The following is a 10,349-nucleotide window of genomic DNA, read 5'->3' as shown; positions in this document are numbered from 1 at the left end:
TTTTGAACTCTGAGATTTACTGAGCTATTGGTTTCACCACTGTCTGACACTGTCATGCATCTTTTAGATCCATGAGATCAATACAAATATACAAATTATTCCAGTAGTTCAGACAGAACCTAGTTTTACCTCTTTTCCTTTTGCAGTACAGCAAACCCCTGCAGTAATTACTATAATAGGCATGGATGCATTTTCCAAATTAAAAAACAAGGTGTAGAAACAGTAACAAAGGGGGCCCAAGTTTGTCGTAGGCTCCAGTATTTGAGTAAATTACATTTCACCGTTTGTCAGCAGGACTAAGAAGAGAACCTTTTTCTTCCTGCTTGTTGCTTTAAACTCCAGACCAGCAGGTGGAGCCAAATCAGCTCTGAACTGGTGGAACAACCTCCAATCAAACCAAAGTTGTTCACCTGGAGAATTCTTGGTGGAGAACCGAGTTGGTAATGTCTGTTTATCTGCAGAGGTGAGAAAAGCGGTTTGTGCTCTTTGATTAATGAGCCAAAAATTGTTAAAGCTTCTTCAGAGTTTTTCTCAGTTTGTGCCCTGGCCTCCTCTAAAGGTGAGGAGAGCCTTTGTAGTTTTGTCATAGATAGTTATTTTTATACATTTGAAAACTTGCTGTGATTGTTGATTGTGGTTGTTTTTTTTCCTGGAGTAATCTGGAAAAGCAGCAGAAACCATCAGAACTAGGTATTATTATTGTGTGAGGGTGTTTTCTATTATTTGTTTCAGTTATTTGAATGTTTTAACCAAACTGTACATAAGTGGTATTTCTGTGATTGTGAGAGTACGGTCTCAGAGCCTTTGTGACTTTTAGTTTGCTGAATGCTCTTGCAGCTTTCACTAAGACCTGATCTGTTGCTATTGTGATGAAAAATAAGTTGAACTTTGTACAGAAGTGATTCCTGCAGGGAGGGATCAGGATGACCTCCTTTAAAGCCACTCCCAGACCCAAAAGCTTGGCTCTTGGGTTCAGATGGATTTGGACCTGCTGGACTGAGGGGCATTAATTAGCATTCAGTTTAATTTTCAAATCATATTATCTGCCTCAACTGGCATTTGTGGATGCACAAAATGTATCTGCAGAGTTTTGTTGGATGTCCATCCCAACAGTCAAATTTGCATGAAGCTCAGGGGTTTCAAACATAAGTCATTACTCCAATCCGGCCCGCTGGTTGGTTAATCGGTGCTGGTAATTCCAATGTGTTTAATCTCACAGGTGATTGGTGATAGGAAGAGGAGACTTGAATGGATTCTTCACAAAAGGTAAAAAAAAATCTGTCTTTTGTTAATGTTATTGTGTGTATCTGTTGAACATCTGTTGTTGTTAGACAGCTGTTCAAAACCTGTAACTTATTCAATAAAAGCAAAAGAATATTTGTAAATTAAAAAAGGTCAAGCACAATGCATATCTTATTCACATTCTTCATAAACTGCATTTAAATTACATTTAAAGGTGCAGCAAGTATTTCTTTTGTTGCAATTACATAACAGCAGAATGTTTTGCTCATAAATATGTGTATAATTTTCATCTTCCAACAAACTGATGCGTTCTCATAAACGTAGAATTGGGCACTGGTTTGTGGAAGCTACTATATTATCTTCTCTCTGTACTCTATATGTGACAATTAAATATTTTTTGATATTTTAAATTTTATTTTACTCAGTCACCCCAGAGTAACTTCAAATGTTCTGCCTGGCGTTTATTTAGTGGGCGCATGCTATCAGATCACCGTTTACTTGATAATGCCAGTGGAACATCCACTATTTACTGTGGATGAGGCAAAACTTTGAATGGATTTTATTTAGAGGGAGTCAGTGAGGCTCACTCCTGTGACCGCTATGCTGAGGTGAGGGTCAGATGCATAATCTGAGCTTGCAAAGAAACGGACAGAATATTCTCAACAACTCGACTCCCTATTGCTGTCACATGTCAGAGGTGCGCTTCACTGACTATCAGACTCCTTTTACAAAGATTTACATCCTCCTCCAGAGTAAATACAGACAGACACCAGGTGATGTAAACGTCAGACTGACATGACAGCCTACACTCGCTACAGATAGAGATGTTTGTCCTACAGCAGCCGTGATAGGTAGCACTATGAACTTAAAGTAGGAGGGATAAGAAGACAGAATTTAGTTGACTGCAGTCTGCTGCTGACATGTAGCAGTGAGATTTTAAACTCTGTACTTTAAGTGACATTTTCATCAAACTTAAGATTAAATTATGATTTTTAAATGAACCTTTTGACACAGGTAACCCACAGTGACTATTCCAAAAGTAAAGTGGGAGAAATTGAAATCGATAAACCTAATAAATATTTATTATTTGTGTCTGAGGGTGGCCGGTGGTGGTTAGCACAATCGCCTAACATCAAAAAGATCCTTGGGTTCAAATCCACTGGAATGAAGTCTTCATGTTCTTCCCTTGTGTATATGGGTTCTCTCCGGGTACTCTGGCCTCCTTAAATGAAAATTGTAAACTGGCTGTAGGTGTGAATGGCTGTTTTTCTCTCTGTGTTCGCTCTGCAATTGATTGGTGTACTGGACTGGTGTCCAGTGTGTACCTCCCATCTCAACCAGGGTCACCTGGGATAGGTTTCAACCTAACTGCTACCCTGAATTAGATAAACAAAAGAAAATATATGAATTGATGTACCTGAGCAGAGTCTTATATAGATGCTAGTAACTCTGCACAGTGTAGTTTGATAACTCTGGTATCAAACTGCATTAACTTCATCCACATCATAGGTTACCCTTTTTCCTTTACTGGTAAATAAATGGTAAATGGCCTGCATTTGTATAGCGCTTTTATAGTCCCTAAGGACCCCAAAGCACTTCACACTACATTCAGTCATTCACCCATTCACACACACATTCACACACTTTACTGCATCTCATTGGTTTGTTTCTCTGTCACTACAGGAACAAAGAAGCAACAACCGAAAGAGACCTCGGCACTCTTCCGATGATGACAATGCTAACCTCACACAAGCAAAGAGAGAGAAATCATTCACTTGTGGTCTTTGTGCAAAGAGCTTTATCACAAGGAGGCAGCTCGGGAGACACCAATGTTTCCACAATAAGAAAATATGCTTCTCTTGTGTTGACTGTGGAAAATCTTTTACTACAAAGAGTAACTTGACGGGGCATAAGCTCATCCACACTGGGGTTAAACCATTCAGCTGTGACCAGTGTGGAAAGTCTTTTACTTCGCAAAGTGCCTTAAAATCACACCAACTCATCCATGCAGGAATTAAACCATTCATCTGTGATGAGTGTGGAAAGTGTTTTACTCGGCAAAGTGCCTTAAAATCACACCAACTCATCCATGCAGGAATTAAACCATTCATCTGTGATGAGTGTGGAAAGTGTTTTACTCACCAAAGGAACTTAAAATCACACCAACTCATCCATGCTGGAGTTAAACCATTCATCTGTGATGAGTGTGGAAAGTGTTTTACTCACCAAAGGAACTTAAAATCACACCAACTTATTCATGCTGGAGTTAAACCATTCATCTGTGCTGAGTGTGGAAAGTGTTTTACTCACCAAAGGAACTTAAAATCACACCAACTCATCCATGCTGGAATTAAACCATTCATGTGTGGTAACTGTGGGAAGTCTTTTACTGTGAAGGGTCACTTGAAACAACATCAGCTCATCCACAGTAAAGCAAAACCTTAAAGTTGTGACTAGAAATGCACCAGTTCTACGTTTGGCTGGTATATCAGTCTGATCCAAATGAGTCAACAAGTTGGATCAGATATTGGTGCAAATCTATTGCTGTTCACTGACTTCAGTTATGTTTTGTGTAACACTTGTTTAGAAGATTTTACTGCGGTCACAGCACCATGAAGTATTGCTACCAACTCAGTTACTATCGTTTCGCTTCAGGTGTTTCAGGTCAACTTGACGAACAAAATATGAGAACAAGGGACAGAGTTCCTGTATGCGTTCGTTAAAACATTTTTGAAGCTTTCAAGCAGATTGAAACGGTACCTCTGTATTTTTACTTTGTTTGTTATTTTGTAAGTAAAAAGCAATACTTGGTAGATTAATAGTGGTTCATGCAAATTTATTGAGCTATTGTTTATTTCTTGTGCTTCTTGGGACTCTGGTTTGGTTGCTGGTCACATAGGTGTGGTGAGCGTTGACTGTTTGTTGCTGGTAGATTTTTCTCTGGTGTTCATTTAACATAAAACTGTTGCATAAACTGTCTGTTGATGCTACAAACTGCCAAATTAACACTATCATTTTATTGTAAGCATAAGCTGCTAGTTGCTACATTGAGGTCCATGCCCCAGTTTATTGGTGTGTTGTTGCCATAAAATTCAAAATGTTCTTTTTTCTTATAATTGTACATTTTTATCAGGTTTGTTTTCAACATTTTATCACGTGTAAAACATGTCTTTATAAGCTTTTAAATCATTGCATCCTGTTTGTAACTATCTTCGTGTCCATTTTTGTTTTTACATATTTACTCTTTATTCGGGGCATTGGACAGTGAAAATGGGAGTCTGATTGCCCAAAACCCAAATAAAACATTTTTTGCAGTGTAAAGGTTGTGCAGTCCTGATCAAACTGAATTAATGTTTTAGTCAAATGGGTTTAAAACACAGAATTGAACTTCATCTTTAGCTCATTTTCCAAAGTTCCCTCACTGCTTAGAAAAACAATTTGAATTTTATCATGTACGCTGAAGTTGAACGATTCAGCTGGGACCAGTGTGGAAGGTCTTTTGCTCAACAGTTCACTCCATTCAAAATCATTTATGTACAGCATAATACTCAGATTTTAGTGCTCTAATGGGACCATGATAATCAGCTCCATTAACACTTGTACTTGACCTGAATTCTGTCAGGTCAAGTACACATGTAAGATGAAACACCATAAAACCAACTACACTGGGGTTAAATGGCACCTCTATGAGCCGCATGGTCAACGATGTCACAGAAGTGTCATCACTGACCATATAGTGTATATGCTGGGACTGGAGAGGACCAGCACACCGGTGTGAAAACAGCTGTGTGTAAAGACAGCGACTTAATAAAGTTTTAATCCAAATATTAGTGTCACATGGAGAGCAAAGACCCTTGTTATTGCTTGATTACAGAAGGAGAAACAGGACATCAACACAGAGCCCAGATCACTGGAGATGCTCCATCAGTCCTCCTGTCAGTCACCTGCTTCACTCTTCACTCATTCATGTTGCTTTAAGAGAAAAATTTGGTCCAGCCATTTAATCGTTGTGTATTGTAGGGTCTACCTTACAAAAAAATAAAAAAAAAAAGCACCTTGAGGCGACTATTGTTTCTTGGCACTGTAAAAATAAAATTGAATCTTGATCTTCAAGGCTTATCCGTATCAGTAGGCCTCAGCTGATGTGGTGTTTATAGAGCTTGTGTTTATGATCACTATGGACCAAATGTTGGACATAGCTGAAAAGTTAAGCACATATAGAATTTCCTTTGGTAATGACTGAGGTGATGTAGATGGTTACAAAATCTTTGGTACCCGTAGTAGTCTGTCATAATTTTGTAGTCCCATAGAAATCTTTCCAGCATGCAGATAGCAATGCTCTTATCTTAGAAACCCAAACACAGATGTAAATAGATAAATAAACTAAATACAAAAATATTTTAAAAAGTCAAAAACCTGATTGTCCATCACATTTTTATTATGACAAAACCTGCAGCTAGTAGTTAAAATCATGCACTTTGTAGGTGAAAGTGTAAAATATCTCAGTCATAGTGGTAACTGGGATGAGGTCACTTCCAGTTCCATCAATCAAATGTGAAGCCGAATAGCTTCCTTTCACATTATTTTACTGCATAAAACATTCATGTGCCTGGCTGACAGTTGGCTTCCCACTGCAGAAGATCATTTTTTTCCTTCATCTTGCTGTGGTTTACTCTTACATATCAAACCTTTCTTAAAATTCAGTTATTAAGTTATGCAATCTTTAGTTGGATGAATCACAGGGAAGTTTAGTCTATTAACAGCTCACAGGAGACTTTGCTTCTTTAAATCCATGAAGTTCAACTTCTCTGTTAACTGAAATTGAGGTAAAAGCATTACAACAATTAGAATTCATCTTTATTGTTTGAATTTCCATTTGTCAGACTGAAGGAGTTTTTGAACTCTTATTCTGGAACTTTTTACTGAAATTATTTTGGCTAAGCTGAATTCATCAAAGTAAGATCTCAAGTAGGGAATTCTTATTTGACTTATCTGGCTCTAGGGAATATTTAGATTCATGTGTGAGAAAACTGGTCCTAACTCCATGATAAAAATGTTCTCCAATATGATAACTAATAGCACAGTGTGCATTTTTATTCACAATATTTACTTACATGTTGGGTTCACCACTCTCTGACGCTGTCATGCTGTTTTCTTGCTGACCTGAGACATGTTTTGGATCCATAAGATTGATACAAATATACAAATTATTTCAGTAGTACAGGCAGAATGTACTTTTACCTCTTTTCCTTTTGCAGTACAGCACCAGGCAGACTGACGATAGGATGCATACGAGTACTACCACCCCTGCAGTAATTGCTATAATAGTCATGTGTGTATTTCCTGAAACAGGAAAAGAATCTAATTTTTAAATTTCTCCTGGATGCCTTAATATGTTTATTTTGTTTGTATGTCAAAGAGATTTTAAAAGTTTTGAATGATTCTTGCTTTTGTGGATTAGAAGGATGCAACATAAATTCCTTTACCTTGACTTATTCGAATAATGGTGTAATTAATCAGCATCTCCTCAACATTACTAATCTCACATGTGTATATTCCCTCCTTCTCTGAAGATAAGCCCAGTAATGTGAGGCTTCCCAACTCTGATACAGCCTTCACATGCTGCTTCCACTCCTTTGAGACTGTGTAGTTGGAACCAGACCCAGTCTTTTCCAAAATTGCACGATTAAGGAATCTCCAAATGAGGCTTGTTGGAGAAGTGTTAAAGCTGGGGCAGGGGATTGTGGTTTCAGTGAAGCTGCCAGTAACTGAAGCTGAAACAAGAAGGTTGAGCATATGCCAGGTATAGATGAACAGCCTACACATGAAGTGCTTCTGTGTAAATCTAATGCATGTGTTTCAGTATTCATCAATAAGCAGCTTTCAACCTCATTTCCTAGCTCATATGTGAGGTCATACTCACGTAGCTGCCTCAGACTGGCTCTCCTCCTGTTCCTCTGAGTGCTCACAGTGCAGCTGTAGACTCGATCACTTTCATTGAATGAAGCTATCAAAGAACCGTTGATGTTGTAGAGCTGCTGCTTGGTCTGCTCGACTGTTGTTGTATTCTTGAAGGTCACCTTGGATGGAGGTCTGGTTGACCAGGTGAGCTCAGGTTTAGGGTAGATGCCCTCTGAGCTGCAGGTGATCCTGTTTCCTGCATGCTGAATGCTGACTTTGACTGGGGCTGAAAAATATAGAGTAAACCTGTGGCTTTTCAACGTAACACTACAACTGCTACATATATTAGAGGTTGGTATAAATCTTTTGAAATATCGAGCACTTAAAAGAAAAGGAAAATCCCCCAAAACCTCAGATTTTTCATACTGTGCACTTTAAGGTTGATAAATGAATCCTTTTCTGTATTAATGGTGCTGATGTAGCAGCTGTATCTGCCCTCGTCCTGAACCTGCACCCCTGTCAGTTGGAGTGAGGCGTTTCCTTTGGAGAGCTGGTCCTGGAACAGCGATGTCCTGCTTCTGAATTGTTGGTCCTGGGTTCTGAGCTGGTCTTTGTTGCCATAGTACAAGTATACAAGAGGATGTCCCTCTGACAAGTGCATCCAGTGGATGTATACTCCTCTAGTGTTTCCCTGGAAAGTGCACGGTAAGATGCACGTTGTCATGAAAACACAGGAAACTTCAGTATCTGAAACATCAGATAAAGACTGTTAATGACTGATGAAGTTTTGCACATAAAATATTTTGCAGTAACATGAAGGGAAATATTAAAGTGAGCCATTTCTCAGTCTGACTCAGCTGGTGCTAGTGAATGCTTCACTCACCTCCTCTGGAAATGGTCAGAATCCACAGAAACATGACAATCACCAGACACATGGTACTGCCAATCATGGTAATCCTGATCCTGTAACATGTCATTTCACATGGAGCACTGGACTGCAGAGAGATTTGTTTGTATTTTAGAAATGTAGCTTTCCCTAAGGGGAACAGGCTTTTATGATTAATGTTACCAAAAGTATCCAATTTACCTGCACAACTTCATGATGGAACCTGCTGAAACAGACATGAGACAAAAGGAAGTCCAAAGGCAGGTAACAGCCCTGTGAACACCTGCACCTGGTATCAATTCAGCCATGTGGGCTTAATTAGAGAGAAGATGGAAACAGGGCAACATGAGGGAGAGAGAGAGAGAGAGAGGTAGAGGTAGAACTTGGAGCATGAGAATAAATTCTAACCAGTGCACACAGTTAATCCACATAATCCACACACATAATCCAAATGTAATATTCACTGTGTTGTGGTGATTACAGCTGGTTAGAGTTACTTTTTAAGTACCTTCATGGCTAGTATCAGTTTAGCTGTACAAATGTACAGCTGTACAAATGTACAGCTAAACTGATACTAAAATGAAGGACAGTAGGTAAACTCAGATTTTAAAAACAAATAAACTGCAAATCCAGTGTTGACTGTTTTTGTCACAATCAATCTAACAAAGAAAAACTCACAACTCTAGGTCCAAGGGACCATGCCAACTCAGTTCTGACCTCCTGATTAGATCTCTCACTCTTTAAGGACAACGTGGTACATTACAACAAACCCCAGTGGAGCTGGCCTGTGGTCCACACTCTTGACAAACAAGAAAGTCTGAGAAAAATGTTCTCAGTTTTCTCAGTTTCTGATATTTAATTAAAATTGACCAATTATTGAAACCTCCATAAAAACTGGCTAACCAGTTCATATATGGTACTGGCTTTATACTTTGCTAGCTTCAAAATGTTACAACAACAAAGGTTATTTTAAATACACTCTTAACACTGTTTAAGGGGCGATCGTGGCTCAAGAGTTGGGAGTTCGCCTTGTAATCGGAAGGTTGCCGGTTCGAGCCCCAGCTTGGACAGTCTCGGTCGTTGTGTCCTTGGGCAAGACACTTCACCCGTTGCCTACTGGTGGTGGTCAGAGGGCCCGGTGGCGCCAGTGTCCGGCAGCCTCGCCTCTGTCAGTGCGCCCCAGGGTGGCTGTGGCTACAATGTAGCTTGCCATCACCAGTGTGTGAATGGGTGGATGACTGGATATGTAAAGCGCTTTGGGGTCCTTAGGGACTAGTAAAGCGCTATATAAATACAGGCCATTTAAGATGAATTAATTTTCTGCAACTGCAACCCCCCCTGGCTGCTGAGTGAGCCCTCATCTTGGACTCTCCTCAGCTCTTTCTGGGACAGTGGTGCGGCTGCCCCTCTGTGGGTCTTCCTTGGTCTCTTGTGTTCTGGGGGCCTCTGGATGTCTGGAGTCTTGATCTCCTTCATACCTGCTTCATGCCCTGGAGGACGGGGCTGTGGCCCCCCCACACCCTCTAGCAGATCATTACATGAAGGAACCTTGCATCCATGCTCACAGGTGTACACACGGGTGCTCACACACACAAACTACACCCTTTTTGGCTCCTACCTCAAAGCACACTGTGTTCTGTTGATCTTATGTGCTGCACAATAATGTTTAAAATTTAGTATTTACTGTTATATTCCCATAGATCATCGTGATGTTGTTTATTATGGTCCTCTTTTTTTCTTCTTCTGGTTGTTTTCTCTTTTTTCTTTCTCAACAGGTGATCCAGGTGATTAAAAGATGTATTTTTGTCTGCTTATTTAGTTGGTTTTTGTTTTTTTGCCCTTTATCCCCGTCCCTCTTTCCCACTGTTTTTCTTTCCCTCTTTCTTTCTCCCCTTTCTTTTCCCCAGTCAAGTCTGTCCCGTATTTAGCAAGTGAAAATGAAAAAAAACAAACAATAAAAGGTTAATCAAATGGACCATTACGGCAAGGCTGGGATGGTCCATTTGATAAAGTAAATCCGTTGGGCATCTTTCTTCGCCTTTAGACAATAATTCTGATGGCAAAAGAACCAAACGGGCAGGCAAAAAAAAAAAAAAAGCTGAATTCATTTTTTAAATAAATTAATGAAGGATATGATAGAAAAATAGTGACTGTAAAATGCATTTTATATATTATTAAGTAGATTCTGAAAAAAGTATAAGTCTCTTGCTAAAGGGAGTGCCTGAGGAAATATTTGTTTTTGTGTTGTTGGACGTCAGAAGAGGATACAGGCGTAGTTTAATGTTCACTCACAGCAAACACACCCCCACAGAGAGAGAAA

At 39.5% G+C, this 10,349-nt stretch overlaps 2 protein-coding genes across 7 annotated transcripts; one reads left to right on the top strand and one right to left on the bottom strand.

Annotated features, from left to right (window-relative positions):
• Positions 1-372: 372 nt before the first annotated feature.
• LOC147322394 (uncharacterized) lies at positions 373-4,563 on the top strand. Of its 3 annotated transcripts, XM_086306911.1 has the most exons (4): positions 497-559; positions 656-690; positions 1,220-1,266; positions 2,926-4,563. In XM_086306911.1, exons 3-4 carry the CDS (start codon positions 1,249-1,251, stop codon positions 3,685-3,687), a joined length of 780 nt encoding a protein of 259 aa, XP_086163037.1. In that variant the 5' UTR covers positions 497-559; positions 656-690; positions 1,220-1,248; the 3' UTR covers positions 3,688-4,563. The 3 variants fall into 3 exon arrangements, with proteins under 3 accessions (XP_086163035.1, XP_086163036.1, XP_086163037.1); XM_086306909.1 differs by lacking the exons at positions 497-559; positions 656-690 and adding an exon at positions 373-463; XM_086306910.1 differs by lacking the exon at positions 656-690 and having other exon boundaries at positions 446-559.
• A 1,096-nt stretch (positions 4,564-5,659) lies between these two features.
• On the bottom strand, positions 5,660-8,343 carry LOC147322393 (CD276 antigen-like). 4 transcript variants are annotated; one of them, XM_086306883.1, is made up of 8 exons: positions 8,231-8,343; positions 8,027-8,138; positions 7,570-7,890; positions 7,166-7,429; positions 6,729-7,016; positions 6,484-6,585; positions 6,357-6,405; positions 5,660-6,057 (listed from the first exon to the last, which is right to left on the bottom strand). In XM_086306883.1, the coding sequence occupies exons 2-8, from the start codon at positions 8,118-8,120 to the stop codon at positions 6,054-6,056; spliced, it is 1,122 nt and encodes a 373-aa protein (XP_086163009.1). In that variant the 5' UTR covers positions 8,121-8,138; positions 8,231-8,343; the 3' UTR covers positions 5,660-6,053. The 4 variants fall into 4 exon arrangements, with proteins under 4 accessions (XP_086163009.1, XP_086163007.1, XP_086163006.1 ...); XM_086306881.1 differs by having other exon boundaries at positions 8,027-8,133; positions 8,231-8,308; XM_086306880.1 differs by lacking the exon at positions 5,660-6,057 and having other exon boundaries at positions 6,353-6,405; positions 8,027-8,106; positions 8,231-8,337.
• Positions 8,344-10,349: the final 2,006 nt, after the last annotated feature.

The sequence above is a fragment of the Aulonocara sp. 'chitande type north' Nkhata Bay genome, linkage group LG9 (assembly GCF_057382095.1).
Source record: "Aulonocara sp. 'chitande type north' Nkhata Bay isolate Kocher_YH1m ecotype deep benthic linkage group LG9, A_spYH_male_GT1.1, whole genome shotgun sequence".
NCBI classification, from domain to species: Eukaryota; Metazoa; Chordata; class Actinopteri; order Cichliformes; family Cichlidae; genus Aulonocara; species Aulonocara sp. 'chitande type north' Nkhata Bay.
The sequence above is the reverse complement of the archived record's forward strand: the minus strand, read 5'-3'. Positions and strand labels throughout refer to the sequence as shown.